Here is a 17,774-nt window from a genome sequence, read left to right as displayed (position 1 = left end):
CTTCCTAGGCTTGGGCTCTATCTTCCTTCTGCTCATCAGAGGCACTACTTTTATGGTAATAACACACACAAAAAAGGAAGAAAGAGAAGACAGACAATACATAATCCACACTAGTCCCGTTCCTTGTAAAAAATACCTAGAACTTGCCTTATGCATGGGTTTCAATTCCACCCAATAAAATAACCACATTAGCTGAATTGCCAAGAATCCAGGATTGGGGAAGACATTTGAAACACCTTATATGATTTGGACTTAACTTCCATCAGATCTTACCAGCATAATCAGTGATCATAGTAGACATCAAATTGCTTGTTTGTGAGTAAAGACATGAAACGAAGCAGTAGTTGTTCAAAGTATTCTCCAGTGATTTATTAAAGTCTGAAAAAGGAAACAGACGTTAGAATATTACTGGGAAAGGAGAAAAATATGACCTTGCTGTGCTTTTTAAAAATGTATGTAAAATAAAAACAATGTCAGTGATATTCTGGTATTCTCAGTTTTTAGTTTGAAATTTGATGTTGGGGTACCTGTATCTAGAGCTTTAGAATAGAGTTCTAGGTAGAGACATGCTAGCAGTATGTCCTGATCAATAAGAATGTATAAAGCAAGGCTGTTTGGGACAAAATCCTTATGTTGTATTATAAACATTGTATATTATATGAATGCTTAATATGTAGCATGAGACCAGAGATCCCCATTCCTAGAAATATGAACAAGTAGAACACAATAGCTAACATATTCTTTTGTGTGTGTGTTTGTGTTTGTCTGTCTGTCTCTGTGTGTGAATGCTACTTTTTCATAGAAATTGGATGTTAAGGAAACATTGAACAAAAATCTAATCTTACAGACATACTCCAATCAGTTGACTTGCTTTAAATTAGAGAAAAATGGAGGAAAGATAGTTTGTAGCCTGTACTGTGTGTACCTTTACCTTTTAAAGTCATGTTATGACATTCAAAGAATAAAGTCTATAATAATACTTTGTTAAACTGGTCCTACTACAGCTGCATTAAGATTTTATCAATATTCCTTTACTATAACAACATTCCTTTAAAACGATTAACTATTTGGAAACCACAATCCACCAAACAACTATTTGGTATTTCCTAAGAAGTCAGAAATGAAACTGACTTTAAATTGATCTATCTTTTAATATGAATAAAATTACCTTAATCTGAGTTTAATCTTAAACTATGGATGCAAAATCAATGTTAACAAATTTATTACAAAATATTAACAGTGCTAGAGTAATAAATGTGGGAGTAACTTGGATTATTTATTTGTTGCTGTCTTTCAGGAAACTTGACACCTCACTTTCAGAGTATTTTTATAAGGAGCCCAGTTTTTTCAGGGATGGTTCTTCCTGAAGTTCAGCATCCTAAAAGTGCAAGAAAAAAATATCCCAAACTCAGTGCACTACTTGCAGATATGGTTCATGTATGTCAGAAGAGGTCTGAGTATCAAGCTTACTGATGATTATTAATTGTAGCCTAACATCATTTTTATGTATAATTTATACATCTTGAATTATCAGTTGTATTTAGAAATCTGAAAGAGACTTGCTGCATGATATAAAAACTTCCTAGTTGTTTATTTGTAGGTCAGTCCCTTTTTCATATCCAGTAGAGGTTTTATTGATATTTGAAATTTTAGTCCAGGTCTAAAGAGAGGTATTTGCATATTTCAGATATTTTTGCAAGTCCATGAAGTTTTAATTTTCTAGTCTAAGATGCTATTTTCCGTTTTTATTCAACAGATTGTTGTAGAAAAGTTCTTGAGTATGTCTTCAAAGGTACTGAAAGGCAGGGAGAGGTACTCTATTTGAGCACCTATGCATGTATATGTATGGGTGAAAGAGAAAAATATATACTTTTAAATCAACAGATGTGATTTTACTACAGCAAGTACCATTTTAAAAAAGGTACCTTCAGATCAGTCTCGACTCCTAATAACTACATGGACACATTCATATGAGCCTTGGAAGAATCAAAGATTTTTGGATGAAATTCCTATTGACTTGGCAATTTAATATGCAGGAGTAAATATATATTAAATATATTTATCACACATCCTAATAAATTAATATTAAATAAACTTCTTAAATAAATGCTTATTACTGTAGTTGAGGGTGAAGGTTGGCTGTGTTCGCAGTAAGCATATTCAGGTTTTATGTGTAAGTAGAGCTTCATTGTTGCTTTCTTAGTTGCATAGCACAGGGCAGAGCATTTGGGGAAAAGATGGTGTCCTAGCTTGAGATGTCTTGGATTATCAATTATTCCTTTAAGCAGGGGTAGGAAACATACATCTGAGCCATGCTGGCTCAGGAATTCTGGGAGTTGAAGTCCACAAGTTATAAAGGAGCCATAGTTCACCACCTCTACCTTAAAGGTTGAGCGGTTGAGTTTACTGGCATTTTTAGTCAGCATTAGATTTTTCTTCCTTCAGGAGATTCCAGTCAACTGTAATCATTTTGATTTACACCTTCAACATACCCTGACATGATTTATTATTTATTAGTTGGTCTTCTTTATTTGGGCAGTATAGTGCTTTTAATCTGATTCCAAAATGGTTCTTTGGAGGCCAAATGTATGATCCTGGGGAAAGGCATGACTACCTTAAGGAGTGGCAGACAGATGCTATATTTATGTTCCTTCATACTCCAAAGCATGCATTGGAATGGAATGGAATTAAACATGCTACATAGTTCTACTGTTTAAGGCATAATATTATGGAAACTATTAGCCATTTATTAAATCTTATAAGTGGATTATAAATTGGCACAATATTATGGAAACCACTAACCATTATTAAATCTTAGTAGTGGATTATAACTCTACAGAGCACACAACTGGCATTACTTTGGTTCAAACAAGATTTTGTACTAACAGAAGATAAAGTATCCTTTGATCATTTTCATCTTTATTTAGAAAACATACACATCTAGTAATGCATAAGTTAACATGGGAGATTTTCTTAGTGATGAGGAATATTGAAAACAACAAGATACTAATTAATCAAAACGAATTTATTAAGTGAAAACATTGTCTCTCCATCATCTTCTCTCAAATTAAAAATAATAATAAACAAAATTAAAGGAAAAAATTAAAGTTATCTTCAAAGTATCTTCATTGGCAGCTCAATAGCTGGCCACTTATAATAAAATACTAATAAATACTTAATTTTCAAAACATTTCCCCCCTTGTTATCTTATTTAGTAGTTGCCTACCTATTTCTTCTTGGGTTTTAAAGATCTTACCTGAAAACAGAAAGACTATTTTTCTAAGTCTCAAATATTGTTAACTTTTATTAACTAATAGATACGATTTTGGAAGCTACTGTTTCAAAATTAGACATACTTTTTCTTTAAAAAATGCTATTAATTACAGATACACTTCAGTAGTATTAATTCTTTTTAATTATGGCATGAATTGGTGGTCACAGTTTCAGCATCTTTAAAAGTATAATGCAATTAAAACACATAAAATTCAAACAATTGTTTTTCAAGGTAGATAATTAACTTAAAAATGTTTCCTAACAAATCTATATTAATAATTAAAAGACACCTGTACAATTTTCTATCCATTTCATAGCTTTTCTATCTTGTAGCTTGGGTTTTATTGCAGTTTTTAATAGGATCCAAATCAACTTGTTCATTAGTTTTTTCTTTGTAAAACTACTTTTATGTTATAAAACTATTTTATACTGTACTAACCCTTTTGGCCACTCACAGTTTGGAAATTGTACACTTCTAGTTTTGAATCATTAGTTATCTCTTAATAATTTTTTTTAGTTAACATTGCAGAATAAATTTGTTAATAATTATTGGTTTTAAACTTTTTATACGGCCTAGACAAGTCACTGTTGTGAGATAAATAAGTAATTTTATTTTTCACTGAGGAAAGGGAGCTTGAAACTCTACAACGTTTAACATTTTTAAGATAGCTAAAGCATCTTTTTAAAAAAAATCCATGATAGTCTAGGCAGGAATTTAGGATTCTGGAGGACTATTGTTAGCCCTTTCTTTATTTACTTGTGATATGAGAAGGTTTGTACATACATTGTAGTAATAGCGATTTCATGATGGATGATCATTTGTTGTGGATGTATTTGGTGAATAGAGGGATTATTTTGTGTCTTGTAATTAGTTTGACAGGGAATGGTGCTTTTTCATGCTTCTGATACTTCTGATAATTGAACTCACAACTCGTTTGCTTATATGAGGAAAGGAACTTTTTTTAAAAAAAAGAAGTAGAGGCTATGTGCAAATTTATTTTCAATCATTTGAAAATTTAAGAGTAACATTTTAATTCTGTTTAATCAAAATTTTAGCTAAAAGGTTTCCCTGAAATATTATAAGCTCATTTTCTTTATACTTATAGAAAATTTCAGTATGCACATTATTTTTATATTTTCCTGAATAAATTGCTTGAAGTGGAACCCATTTACTCTTATCAGCAAATTGTGCTGGCCTAAAATTTGCTGCTCCCCATGTCCTCACTCTTTGTCTTGCCTCTACTGTTCCAAATCACTAAGTTTCCTTTATTTCACTCCCTAGAAAAAGAGAAAGGGAGATATGATAGATCTTCTTGATCTTGAAATACAGAAGTAAATAAACTTTGTGCCAGTTCTGCTTATCATAGTTTGTTTTTTGTCTTAACCACATTACAACTCAGTGATTCTTTATATTGGTTAAGCTTAAAATAAGGTGAAAGACCTGCTATTATGTTTGGGCCATGCAAGTCCCAGGCAGATATATTAAGTGGTAATGCAATGTAACAATGCAGCTATCACTAATCTGACATGTTACATCAGCTTTCTTTCCCATGTCTCCGCTCTGTTTTGGTAACCATTACTCATATCACAGACGTAACAATATTGGCTTTTGTTGTCTTTTCACTAACTCTGTTGTATCCTCATTCCAGATTAGATTGGGAATTGCTATGGTTCAACTGCCTGAACTCTTTGTGAAAGGCCCTGTTAAAATGAGGAAACCTATTACATAATGACATATTTCCTGAAGGCTGATTGTTGGCCTCTATAATTTTTTCATCCATAAAATAGATATTCTTAAAATTTTCTGCTATATTTCTGAAATCTACATTTTACAAATATTGTTTAGACAGTGTCTGCTTATCAGATCTTAAATCTAAAGAACTGTATACATAATAACAAAGAATCAGTTACATCATTAATGGCAATAGCAGTGGCAGGCACATTTGTAATAATACTGTACAGCTATCATTTATTGTTGAACAAAAGTCTAAAGTACTTGATTCAGCATAAAGTAATGAGGCCCATAACTCCTTTAGCACTGATAGACTTTATTTCAGTAAAATGAAGGGTTATCATTCATTCATTCATTCAGTGAAAGGTCACTAAAGCTGCAAGCAATAGAATGATGGTATTCACAAATTAAAAATGTGTTAGCCAAACATGGAAATGTTACAGCAACTTTAGTTTCTACTTTATCCAATGCTGGTACATATTAAATTTCATCGATGATACAGAAAGTGCTAGTTATTGTAATTCTGGGATGTCTCCATGTTAACTTTAATATGCCACAGTATCATCATGTAAACTACCCATAGAGTTCTAAAGGACTCTTTGAACAATTTAGTCATCTCAAACAATGCTTGCTCCTTGATCGGTATAAAGCAATTTCTGGATTGATAACACTACTTCTGAGAAATGTTTCTACATGCTTTCTATGATTCTAGCAGAGAGAAATTCCAGGAATAATATTACAGTTCTTAACTTACTTTGGATAGGGGAGTATGAAGCTTACAATCAACCCTGTTTTTCTTTTAAGTTATATAGATAGAGCGAAAGAGCAAATTAAATATTTCCCTATTGCTCACTTTATGAAATGCATTGCCTTTTTGATGGCGAAAACCCACCCTCACTTCAAAAAACTTCCAGCAAAGCCTCTTTGCACTAATAGGACCATATAAAGACAGCAAAACAATTCTGCATACATCTGAAGGCTCTTGGGCTGCTTCCAATCCAACAGTTTCTAGTTTTCAGCCAGTATCCCACAACCTAACACCCTTCCAATATGCTGGAATACAATTAGCCTAGCTAGGTTGCAGAAGACTTTTCTGCAACATCTTTGTCTTGGCCAAATTCAAAACTAAAGAGCTTTTCCTTCCCCTGTGTTACTAAGTTCATTTTTTTTTCTGGTGAACTATTATACATACTCACAGGCACAGGCACTACAGAAAGGGGTGGGGGGAGAGAGAGAGAAGAGAACTATCCATTAGCTTCTATTGAGGATCAGCTCTGTTTGCAAACAGCTTTTGGAAAAATGATTGCAGGCAGCTCTTGCAAATGTTCACCGCTGTTAAATCTAAATGTTTACATTAATTTCTTAAGATCAGCAACTTTGTAACTAGAGGACTATGTCACATTTAATAGAATATATGTTTTAAGACTCCTGGCAAACAACGGCTCTACTATCCAGGAATACTAACTACCCTTATTTATTTTTAAAAGGGCAGAATAGTTTTTGTGAGTGTTGTTTTTTTTTCACAAAAGAGCTGTCTTTACTAACTGGGGATTATAGGAGTTCAATTCAAGATACCAAATGAGCCCCAGGTTATGGAAGTTATGCATTTTCTTCATTTTCATCTTGACTGGATAGTTCTGCCTATTCAAAGATATAATAACATGAATAGATTTTCTTTTTCTGGGAATGAAAGGAACCTTGCTGGTCTCAGCATTTTAGAAAATCCAGTGATGTCAGGTTCACAGTGGCAGAACTAGTGCCTTGAAGGGGGGGGAGGGGGGAAGAGTGCTACTAGAAATGAGATGAATTTCTTCATAGAGCCTGTAGTACAGTGGACTAATGCACTGTTATTAACATCTGCTGCTTGCAATTACTGCAAGTTCAAATCTCACCAGGCTCAAGGCTGACTCAGCCTTCTATCCTTTCAAAGGTAGGTGAAATGAGGACCCAGATTGTGGGGTCAATAAGCTGACTTTGTATAAATATACAAAAGTATGAAGGCTATTGCTTAACGCATTGTAAGCTGCCCTGAGTCTCCGGAGAAGGGCGGCATATAAATTAAAGCAAAAAAAAAAAAAAGTCTGCCTTAACATAGGAGTAGGCAGTTTTTCCCCTTATTTTGCGGTGGTGGTGGGAACTATTCAGAGCGAAGGGCATAAATGGCCAATTATAATTGGGAATGTAGTTGGGAAAAGAAAGCTCAAGTGCTGTAGTCCTCCTAATTAACACTTGCTATGTGTATAAACAAATTGCAAATGTGTTTCCTAATTATAAATTCAGCATAATGTCCATTTGCCCCTTTGTTTTAGATTCCTTCTTGCACATTTCTTACTGTTTCTAGGTTTGCAATAAATAATGCTCTGGAATAAAAATTAGGTAGACTTCCCCCAACATTGCACTATTCTGGTTTTGGAGTATGCTCAAAATCCTTGGCTAGTGTTACCCTGGATATGGATGATGACATTTTTGGTCTAACCTGGGCCTCTAGCTGAGAAAGACAGAATAGCTAAGTTATCATCAATAGCCCAGCTGATAGGTTATCGTTCTTTTTGATGTTTGAACTTATCACTGGCACTATAAGAAAATTTGATTCACTTTTTGATTGCCAGTCTGCTTCCGGATCCAATTCAAGGTGCTGTTTTCAAGTTTTAAAACCCAACCTGGTTATTTGAGGGACGGCCTCTCTTCAGTTATACTATATCTGGTAATTCAATCAGATCCTCCAGGAGAGGCATGCTATACAGGTGGTCCTCTACTTACAACAGTTCATTTAGTGACCGTTCAAAGTTACTTTACTGACCATTTTTCACACTTACGATCTTTACAGCATCCCGATGATCAGGTGAGGAAAATTTGAATGCTTAGCAACTGGTTCATATTTATGATGATTGCTGTCCCCCAAGCTCATGTGATCCCCTTTTGTGACCTTCTGACAAGCAAAGTCAATGGGGAAGCCAGATTCACTTAACAACCGGGTAACTAATTTAATAACTCTAGTGATTCACTTAACAACCGAGGCAAAAAAAGGGGCAAAACTTATTTAACAAATGTCTCACTTAACAATAGAAAGCTTGGGCTCAATTGTGGTTGTACGTCGAGGACTGTCTGTATAGGTTTTGCATGATAGGGAGCTATACTTGACAGGTGTCAGGAGATGAGCCTTCTCTGTCAGGGCACCCACATTATGGGCCCTGACGTGAGGCTGATTCCATCCCTGTTGATTTTCTGGAAGTCCTCAAAACCTGGTATCAGTCCTGGGGCTCTAGGGGCCTTGTGAGGTACTGAGATGGTTCTATTCTTGTTAACATCTGCTGTCCTTTCTTTACTTTTGTAATTTTACTGTTTTTTTTTTTAAATAATTGGGTTGTTAAAAATATGTTTAACTGTTTTATAGATGAAAAGTTTATTTCCTTTAGGTAAAATGTCAGGATTCTAGACAATAAATTATCAGCAATTTGCATTTCTTATGCTATAAAATAGGCCTGTGTTCCTAAAATGCTCTTAGAAATCCTTTCAAAGATCATGAGAAGGATAGCTATTTTCTGTTTCAAGCAAGACAGAATTTGTCTTAAAAGGATTGAGACTTATTCATATCAGTGTACTAATATAAGAATTTTTGTAGAGAAAAATTGAGCAAGATTTTTCTGGCAATAAAGAGAAATACTCATTATTGAAACTAAAGGACAATTACATTTACATTTTTAAACAATAGAAAAAATATAATACAAACTTTATTACACAACATTCTTCTGTAGTATATCATTTCTAACATAATAATTTTTATTTACTAGGCTTGTTTACAAATGGATCCTGCAGACAGGATATCATCTGCTGATTTGCTACAGCATGAATATTTCACCAGAGATGGTTTTGTTGAAAAGTAAGCTATTTGGATATAACATTCAGCATTTAATCAAAGAGCTTTTTGAGATGGTTGGCTTTTTTGTATGACAGATGTAAAATTGCTGTTAATTTATTGATTGAAGAGTGTCAAATCTCCACCATAATGCTGCTTGTGTTGCTGAGACGCTATATTTTTCTTATGCGTAACATCTGATTTCTTAGAAACCTTACTATCTTGACATGTTCTAGATATAAAACAGAGCAATTTCAAATGCAATTACTGTGTGATTGCTGATATTCAGTGTCCCAGTACTCTGTAGATCAGTACATTCCTTCCTAACTAATACCTTCCAGATTTCTAGGTGCTTACTACTTTTAAAAATTTCTATCTGGTGTGGCTTTGCCTGGGTATTCTGGCTTGTTCAATTGAAACAAATCGGGAGGGGGGGGCAAAAGGGTCAGAGGCAATAATGTGAGTGGTATTCTCTCTGAGGAATTCTCCTTATCATAACCAGGACAGTGTGAACATGAGCTTATTACTTTATGAAATTAAATAGCTTTTTTTCTCAAAACTTTGTAACTAGCCAAGTTTCTAGGAAGTAGCCTGGGAGAAAGAAAATAGTTCTTATTTTATCTAACCCTCATGTTCTTGCTTCCGGGATGTACTTAATTGACAAGGTTCAGAGCTCAAATTTGAAAATTATACCCTTGAACAGGGAAACCTTTTCTACAGAGAGTGATTTGCACTTAGAAACTTAAAATATACAAGGAAAAGGAAGATATTAATTCCCATTGGAGAAATTAATTCTATGAAAAAGGAAAAAAAAACTTACTTTTTGAACCCAGATCTCAGGACCCAGATTATTGGTTTTGGAGAGCTGTGTTTTTGCATATCTGCTATTGAACAAATTGGGCTCAAGTATGAAAAAAAGTGAACAGAAGTGCCGAAAAAAACTCTCTTGAGTCTTACAGATATCTTGGAATGATGAAAACATAATCTATACAAGAGAATGTCCCATCACCAAACATGTGGTTGTTTTTTGCAAGACTGTATATTGCTAGAAACTTGATTCATCTTCTGAGAAGGAAAAGGGATCAATGAATGAGATATTCTCAGTTTCAACAAATGGCTCACAATATAAACAAAGTATGGATGAAAGAAAAGCAGTATATTTCCAATAGAAAAGCTAAGAACAATGGAAGCAGGTTTTACTGCCTTTGTGCAGAAGATGGGTTATGTAGCTGTATTAGAAAGTTTACTAGCCTTGTCTGTCTTGTCACCCAATCTTGTTTAACAAAGCATATATCGTGATAGTTTCAGAAACAATTTTAGTAATTAGCTTGAATGGATAGAATGTATAGAAGGAAAGTTTGAAGCACAAGCCAGTGTGAAAGTCTCTCTCTCTCTCTCTTTTTTTGCAAACCCTTATAGTTTGGAATGTATTCATGGATGACATAATAATCTTAAGTATTAGATGAAAAGACTGAATGAATAATGAATTTGTTGCAAATCTGTCTGGGAATTTGTTCTATTTTTTGAACTTCAAAATATTTTGCTAAAGGGACAAGAAAGGATCCTGATTTTTAAACACAACACAGAACAGTGCATAATTTGTCAAGATTGAAAGAGAATTGGAAAGTTAGCATATATTTTGTACTGAGAAGTAAATATTTAAGATGTAACATAGAGCGTATCAGCGAATCCTTAAAGTCTTTTCCAACGATAATCTATATCTACAATATAGAACATGTGTTGTCATTTGTGTGCTTTGTACAGTATATTTGCTTAGTATAGAGTATAGATATATGGCAGTAACTGAAGCTGAATACTGAAAAGAGTTATGTGAACTGTGTATTGCATTAATTTCTTTATGAATTATGCTTATTTTATTGCACATACAGTAGTTTGGTCTCTAGAGAGAAGTAGGTGGTTGGAAAGGAGGAAGAACCAAATTGTTGTAGGGAATCAAGCAATTGGACAAGATTATATTTGAAATTGTCAGTGTGATGTAAATAATGTCCTTTTTCATATCAGATTCTTACCAGAATTGAAAAGCAAATTACTACAAGAAGCAAAGCTGAATTATCTTTCAAAATTCAGAGACAATAACAAAGAGATTGAACAAATCAAAGATGAAAAGAGAATAGTTCATATTAACATGTCTCAGAATGGTCCTGTAACTGTAAAGGTAAGAATGATTTATGATTATTCTTTTAAAATGTTTGATCTATGACACAGCGTATAACATATACAAATTATCTGTTAAATATCTACAGATATACCATTATATTGTTTTATGTATGGTTTATTTAATCATATTTTATAGCCATATTAAATTAATTTCCATAAAAATTAATTTATTCTTGTCTTAATACAGTGATTTAGTCTTCTCTCAACAAGTCAGGTCTATTGGCAATTACAGCTCCCAGAATTGTGGGAATTTTTGCTCAAAAAAGCTCATGAATTTCAAGTTAAACAAGGCTTAAGAATTTTGATTAAAGGATTGTGAATTTAAGACCGATCACAAGACTCTCACTGATGACTCACACCTGACTTATCACAAGACCCATTATAAGACCCTCATTTGACACACCCACAGCTTACCCATCCCAAGACCTATTGACCATACGAAGCTGTTATAAACAGAAGAACCCTGACACTGACATTCCCTAAACTCTGCTGAAGATGTTACCTAGCCTGGTAACGAAATGTTTGGAAACCAACCCACAAGCTTGGAGAACAACCTTCACCTTCATTTATTTAAAAAACCACCCAACTTCCACACAGAGGGATTCTAATAAAATAGCTGAAACATTTGTCAAAACTGTTAAAAGATTTATTAAAATTGATAATAATTTGGTGTAGTGGCTACAGCATCAGGTTAGAAACTGGGAGACTGTGAGTCATAGTTCCACCTTACGGATAAAGCCAGCTGGATGACCTTAGGCCACCAGTCTCTCTCAGCCTAAGAAAGAGGCAAGGGCATAACCCTTCTGAAAAACTTTGCTAAGGAAACTTCAGGGACTTTCCAGGTAGTATCTGAGAATCAGGTATTATTGAACAGAAGAAAAAAATAGTATATGTTGGTGATAATATTATATCCTAAAAATACAATATGATAGAATGTGATATTAAATTATTGGCATTGTTTTCATTCTAGCTGATTGATTTACACTAGAATTGGTATTACAATAGGCTGTTTAATTAGGCTGTAAGGCTAGCAAAAGCAAACAATTTAATATTAATAAGAAAACCTCAGGATTCTGTTTTTTCTAATATTGCTGAACTGAGAACTCTAAACAACTTTTGTTTTGCAATTACATTAATTATAAAATAAAATGCATTTAGAAATGAAGAAATATTTTCATTTGAGCAGCATGAGCCACGGTGGTACAGTGGTTAGAGTGCAGTACTGCCAGCTATTTCTGCTGAGTGCCGGTTGCCTGCAATTTGGTCATTCGAATCTCACCAGGCTCAAGGTTGACTCAGCCTCCCATCCTTCCGAGGTGGGTAAAATGAGGACCCAGATTGTTGGGGGCAATACACTGACTCTATAAACCGCTTAGAGAGGGCTGTAAAGCACTGTGAAGCGGCATATAAGTCTAAGTGCTATTGCTATTGCTATTCATTTAATATAAATATTGTTTTTAGGTGTAGCAAGCTCCAGAGGAATAGCTGGCATACCTTTTGCAGCAAAAGCAACAAAGAGTTTTGCAACACCAAAAAAACAATAAGTTTATTACAACCACCTGATGAGATGGATTTTGTGCGACAGTATTTTGATGTAACAAATATATTAGCTTTAAAGTGTTAAAAAACTTGTTTAATGCAGTATCTCTGTAAAGAAAATATTCTCAATTATTTTAGTAAGAGAATTCCACAATTAATACTCACAGCATATTATCCAGAGAATCAAGTTCATGTATTCTACTGGCAAGATGATATTTCATCTATCAAAGTTAGTGTTTCATAGTTGTTGACTTAGTATTATGGATCAGAAGATTATATAAGAATTACACAGGTTTATCTATTGAAACTATGAAAAAAATAAAGCAGGCCCTTCCTTATGTTGTTATCTACCAAAATAACTATTTTTAAATTGTGAATTCATATTCTGAAATGATTTGAACAATTTCATTTTTCAATGAATTTCATAAACATGTTTCACATTTTATAGTATGAGTAGATGTATTTGCACAAAGTTTGAATGTATTACCTGTTCTAGGAAATGGAAAAAGACAGAAAGTCAAAGGAGATGAAGATCAAAGGTATTAAAGTGAAAGGGGGAAAATCTGAAATTTCAGAGCTTAAAAGAAATGAACAAGAAGATGCTGTTTCACAGTGGGTGACTTTGTCTCAGAATGCTCTAAACTTACCTTATGAGAACAAACCCACAATTGGTGATGGTACCAGCTTGATAACAGTTGGCATTGATGCTGGTGGGATGAAGGATGAAGCTCCACAGACACCCTGTACAACAATGCCACGGATACATCCAAACTGTGGAAATCTTACTGCGAATTTCAGTTCACATTTCCTGTGTCCTAATTCAAGGTATCGATTGGAAAACTGAATAGTGGCCATGTATAGGGGAGAGTTGGATGGAGGATAGGAAAGGGTATTAATTTTTATTCATTAATTTTAGAGGTTTTATAGGTTCCTCCAATCACAACCAACCTGAAGCAATGTTTTATTTCCTCTCCATAACTTGGATTAATACTATACAAAATGTCATTATAATATTATATTCATAAACATCACAAAATGAGATCCTGGGAATAAGAGTAACTTCCATTCCCACCAACCAATCATTTCTGTTAATAGAAGAAAAACATCTTAGTCAACCCTCAGGGCTCATTCAAAGCTTTAAAGAGTTGGGTTTTTTAATTCATAGATTTAAATATGTGTTTGACTCCTTATTTAAAAATCATATTTTCAGGATAAATGTTTTAAAATGATATATGAAACATGTTTTTTAATTTTATTTTGGAGGAAAACATTACCCTCTCAAGTGCTCAATTATTGTCCAAGAATAAATGTATTCTTTCTTTATCAGACTTCCAGAAAAAGCAAAGAAACGGCGAAGTCCTTGGCCATCAGTAGGACAAATAGGTTCAAACAGTCGTCAGGAAGATGGAGTTATGACTCAAGTAATGAAATTTTTTTTTAAAAAAAAAATACTGTAGTTCATGTACTAATGCAATTATAAATCAAATTATTTTCCAATTATTTTTTAGTTATACTAGATTTGACAAACTAATTTTTTTGTTTAAACATGGTTTATAGCCCAGCTACAGGTAAAGTAGGAAGGAGGTTCATTCACCTTAGGTATGAAACACTAACTGAGTGACTTTAGGCCAGTTACTCTCTCTTAGCCTAACTCACTTCACAGGGCTATTGTCATGGGCAAAATTGGAGGAGGAAGGAGTATTAGTTATGTTCACTACCTTGAGATTTATAAGATAATAAAGGTGGGATTAAAAAAAAACCAAATCAGGATATGTCCTCTTTGGAGCTTACCTTCTTTGCAGGCTGTGTATCTTAAAATCAGTATTCCTTTTTGATGGCCTCATATTTGAATACATTAAAAAAAACCCTCTTATGCCCTTTTAAATCAGTGAGGAAATAATGCCACTTCTGATTTCAGCTGGACTTAAGCAAATCTGTTAATATCATGCTGCTGACTTTTGTAGAGTTTTGATTTGTTGTATAGGTAATCCTCGTTTATCGATTGCCTCTGACTATGACCATTTGCAGTTACAATGGCGATAAAAAAAGGAACTTTGTAGCCAATGCCTGCATATATGACCTTTGCATTGTTTCTCAGTCACATTTGCCATTCAGTGGTGGGTTTCAAATTTTTTTACTACCGGTTCTGTAGGCGTGGCTTGGTGGGCGTGGCAGGGGAAAATCTCCATTCCCATCCCACTCCAGGGGAAGGATACTGTAAAATCTCCATTCCCTCCCCAGTCCAGGGGAAGGTTACTGCAAAATCCCCATTTCCTCCCGATCAGCTGGGACTTGGGAGGCAGAGAATACATGGGGGCAGGGCCAGTCAGAATTTTTACTACCGGTTCTCTGAACTACTCAAAATTTCCGCTACCGGTTCTCCAGAACTGGTCAGAACCTGCTGAAACTCACCTCTGTTGCCATTACAGTCAACTAGTACAATATTGGATTGTCCTACACCTGACTTGTTTACTTTGTTGCCCCCGGCAGGGCAGAGGGATTATTATTTAAACAAGCTTTTCTCCACAATGCAGTGCATCTCCAGAAGGTGCTAACCTCAAATTAACAAACTCAGCTCTGTGATCTTCATTAGTTGATTGGAACTCTCCAATGGGCTTGCACTGCCGTCTGACACTGACCAGACCCTAATTAATTTCACACTGAAGATTCTTTTGCCTCTAGGAAGCTGGCAGCCATGAGCCTGATAGGAAAAGTGCTAGCACATTCCTTTAGATGTGTATTCCCCATTGTATGCCAACTTACTCTTTTGTAATCCCTTCCTATCCAATTAATGCAAATACAAGCATTAGTTCTTTTCTTGCTAATTATCCAAGTGTGGGGAGGGTAGGAAAAAAGAGCCATAAGATTTTTCCTTTTACCTAGCTTCCTTATAAGTACTTGCACTTTTTCAGGCTTCTAAAAATGAGTAAATAACTTAATACTAAACAGACAGGTTGATGTTTACACATTCCTGGCCTCTGGACCATAGCTTGTTCCTATGATCTGAATTGGAAAATAAATAACTGTCACTGAGCTATGCATCTCTTTGGCTTTTTTTGGGTGGTTTTGATTACAGAGAAGGCCTATTTGAATGTGGTAACTGAAAGGAGCAAATTTTATGGGAAGATTGGCTATCAAATTCTGACTTTGGTGTGCCAGTTAAATAATTATTTTAGAGAAATATGCTTGGAAACACGTTTCAAACATTACCTAGGCTTTCCCATTTTTTTCCAAAGGAAGTTGCTGCTTATTTTTTAGCAGATAAAATAAACAAATCTTAGTAGATAATGTAAACCAAGCAAGTATAATTGGATTTTTCACAGACATAATGCTGAATGCTGTCAGTTACTAAAGCACAAAATGTATTGATTTAGTTTGCCCAATAATTTTTAAAGAACTTCTACTTCTTATTCCTTTCCCTAAATAAAGGAAAGATTTTTAGTATGTTGCATGAAAGATGGAAATGAATAAAAATAATTTAAAAAATTAAATCTAATGAATTCTCATAGATGTCTCCCAAGAATAGTTACCTTGCATGATTAGGGTCAATTTCTTATATTTCTGATTAATTAATTTTTTAAAATTCATTTTGATTATCTTAAAATGAGGTTTGTGGGTGGCATCTGGTGGTGTTGTGTGTACAATTGTCCCCTGAAGTGTTGAGTTGCTGATTTGATATAAATTATATTATAATCATGGTATAGATGTTTCCTTGGATGCATAATTATTCCATGTTTAGAACCAAATGGAGAAAGTATCCCTGTATGAAAGAGCTGCTCAAATTGATCAAATGGTGAACATAAACAGGAAGAAACGCAACATTTCAAGATGTGAGAAAAGAGAAATTCACTTGCCAGAACTAAATACAACAGGGCAACAGAAAGAACTGAAAGCAATGGAAAGTACGTTTGTTATATTCTACAGGTCTTTGTGAATGTGTTTGTATATATAATTATGGGGCTTACATCTGAAATGTGTATCTGTAATTATGGACTTTAAATATGAAGTAGCATTACATCAGGTTTAAAGAAATAGTTCCCACAAAATTCATTGACAGCAAACAGTCTTTTCATTTAATACACAACTGGAGTAGCATCTTTTCTTTGTAAATGGATGACTGAATACAAACCAAATACAGAAATTACTGGAAACGGGAAGAAATCCAGCTATTACTGGAGTACAGTTATGGCTGGCTTTAAGTGGCAGCCAGCAAGCATATTTGCCCCCAATACAAATAGAGCTTTAGCCTTTATATTTAGCCTTCATATTTTCCCATTAGAAACATTACTTGTGGTCCATGACTTACAATCATTTGTTTAGTGACCATTTGAATTTACAATACTGGAAAAAGCAATTTACGATAGTTTTTCACACTTAACGACTACTACAGCATCCCCATGGACAGGTGATCAAAATTCAGACGTTTGGCAACCAGCTTATATTTATGGTGGTTCAGTATCTCAGGGTCATGTGATCACCTTTTGTGACCTGACAAGCAAAGTCAATGGGGAAGCCAGATTCACTTAACAAGCATGTTATTAAGTTAACAACTGCAGTGATTCATTTAACAACTCTGGCAAAAATGGTTGTAAAATGGGGCAAAACGTAACAATCGCCCCATTTAGCAACATAATTTTCGGGCTTGATCGTGGTAGTAATTCAAGGACTACCTGTATTGTGTAAAGGCTACCGTTTGCATTTATTTTTGTTTGCTTTTTTTAAAAAAAAGATCAGATTAAACAGCCCCTCTATCTTGTGCTGCTTTCTCCAGTAAAAATGTAGTTCCATTAGAATATTTTAAGTATAAATAAAATACTAAAAGTCCTGAATAGTTTGGCCACAAGATGGCCAAGAATGTGTATTGCTTTCTTTTCTTTGAACTGGAGAAATTCCATAACCAACTGAGAAACTGCTTTGGAACCCTCTCATTTTCTAAAAAGGCTTGCAATACATGAGGTAGGGGAAGAGAAGAATTGCTTTTTTTATTGGTGAAATATCTTTTGGATAATGCGAGATAGCAAATATACTCTGACATTTCGGTAGCCATGTCACTGCCCTATCAGAGCATATTTGAAACTGAACCTGGCAATAGAAGTCAAATCATACTTCTGTGTTCATTGAGGCAGTATATGTCTATAAGCAGTAGGTAACCAAACAAGCATCCAAATAAGTAGAATACAGTGTGTGTGTGTGTGT

The 17,774-nt window shown here is 34.3% G+C and overlaps 1 protein-coding gene and 1 long non-coding RNA gene across 7 annotated transcripts in view; one reads left to right on the top strand and one right to left on the bottom strand.

Moving 5' to 3' along the window:
• The window catches only part of LOC117656066 (uncharacterized), a 46,703-nt gene that overhangs the window by 2,453 nt on the left and 26,476 nt on the right, over positions 1-17,774 (bottom strand). The window contains exon 3 of the long non-coding RNA XR_015732570.1: positions 274-378. This is a non-coding gene — a long non-coding RNA (uncharacterized LOC117656066). The remainder of the gene's footprint in view (positions 1-273; positions 379-17,774) is intronic.
• The window catches only part of CDKL3 (cyclin dependent kinase like 3), a 38,560-nt gene that overhangs the window by 15,126 nt on the left and 5,660 nt on the right, over positions 1-17,774 (top strand). For 3 of the 6 annotated variants that reach the window (XR_004588854.3, XM_087887437.1, XM_087887439.1), the window contains exons 6-11: positions 1,298-1,437; positions 8,797-8,885; positions 10,884-11,037; positions 13,075-13,403; positions 13,906-13,999; positions 16,318-16,480. Coding sequence is in view for 4 of the 6 variants with exons in the window: in XM_087887437.1 (XP_087743563.1) it covers positions 1,298-1,437; positions 8,797-8,885; positions 10,884-11,037; positions 13,075-13,403; positions 13,906-13,999; positions 16,318-16,480 (969 nt within the window). In the remaining 2 variants the exon portion in view is untranslated. Of the gene's footprint in view, positions 1-1,297; positions 1,452-8,796; positions 8,886-10,883; positions 11,038-13,074; positions 13,404-13,905; positions 14,000-16,317; positions 16,481-17,774 lie in introns of all 6 variants that reach the window. The other 3 variants (XR_015732569.1, XM_087887438.1, XM_087887440.1) reach the window with 2 other exon arrangements.

Source organism: Pantherophis guttatus, chromosome 2 (genome assembly GCF_059756535.1).
Source record: "Pantherophis guttatus breed Tessera chromosome 2, ASM5975653v1, whole genome shotgun sequence".
Classification (NCBI taxonomy): Eukaryota; Metazoa; Chordata; class Lepidosauria; order Squamata; family Colubridae; genus Pantherophis; species Pantherophis guttatus.
Note: the sequence above shows the minus strand (reverse complement) of the source record. Positions and strands in the feature narration are given on the sequence as shown.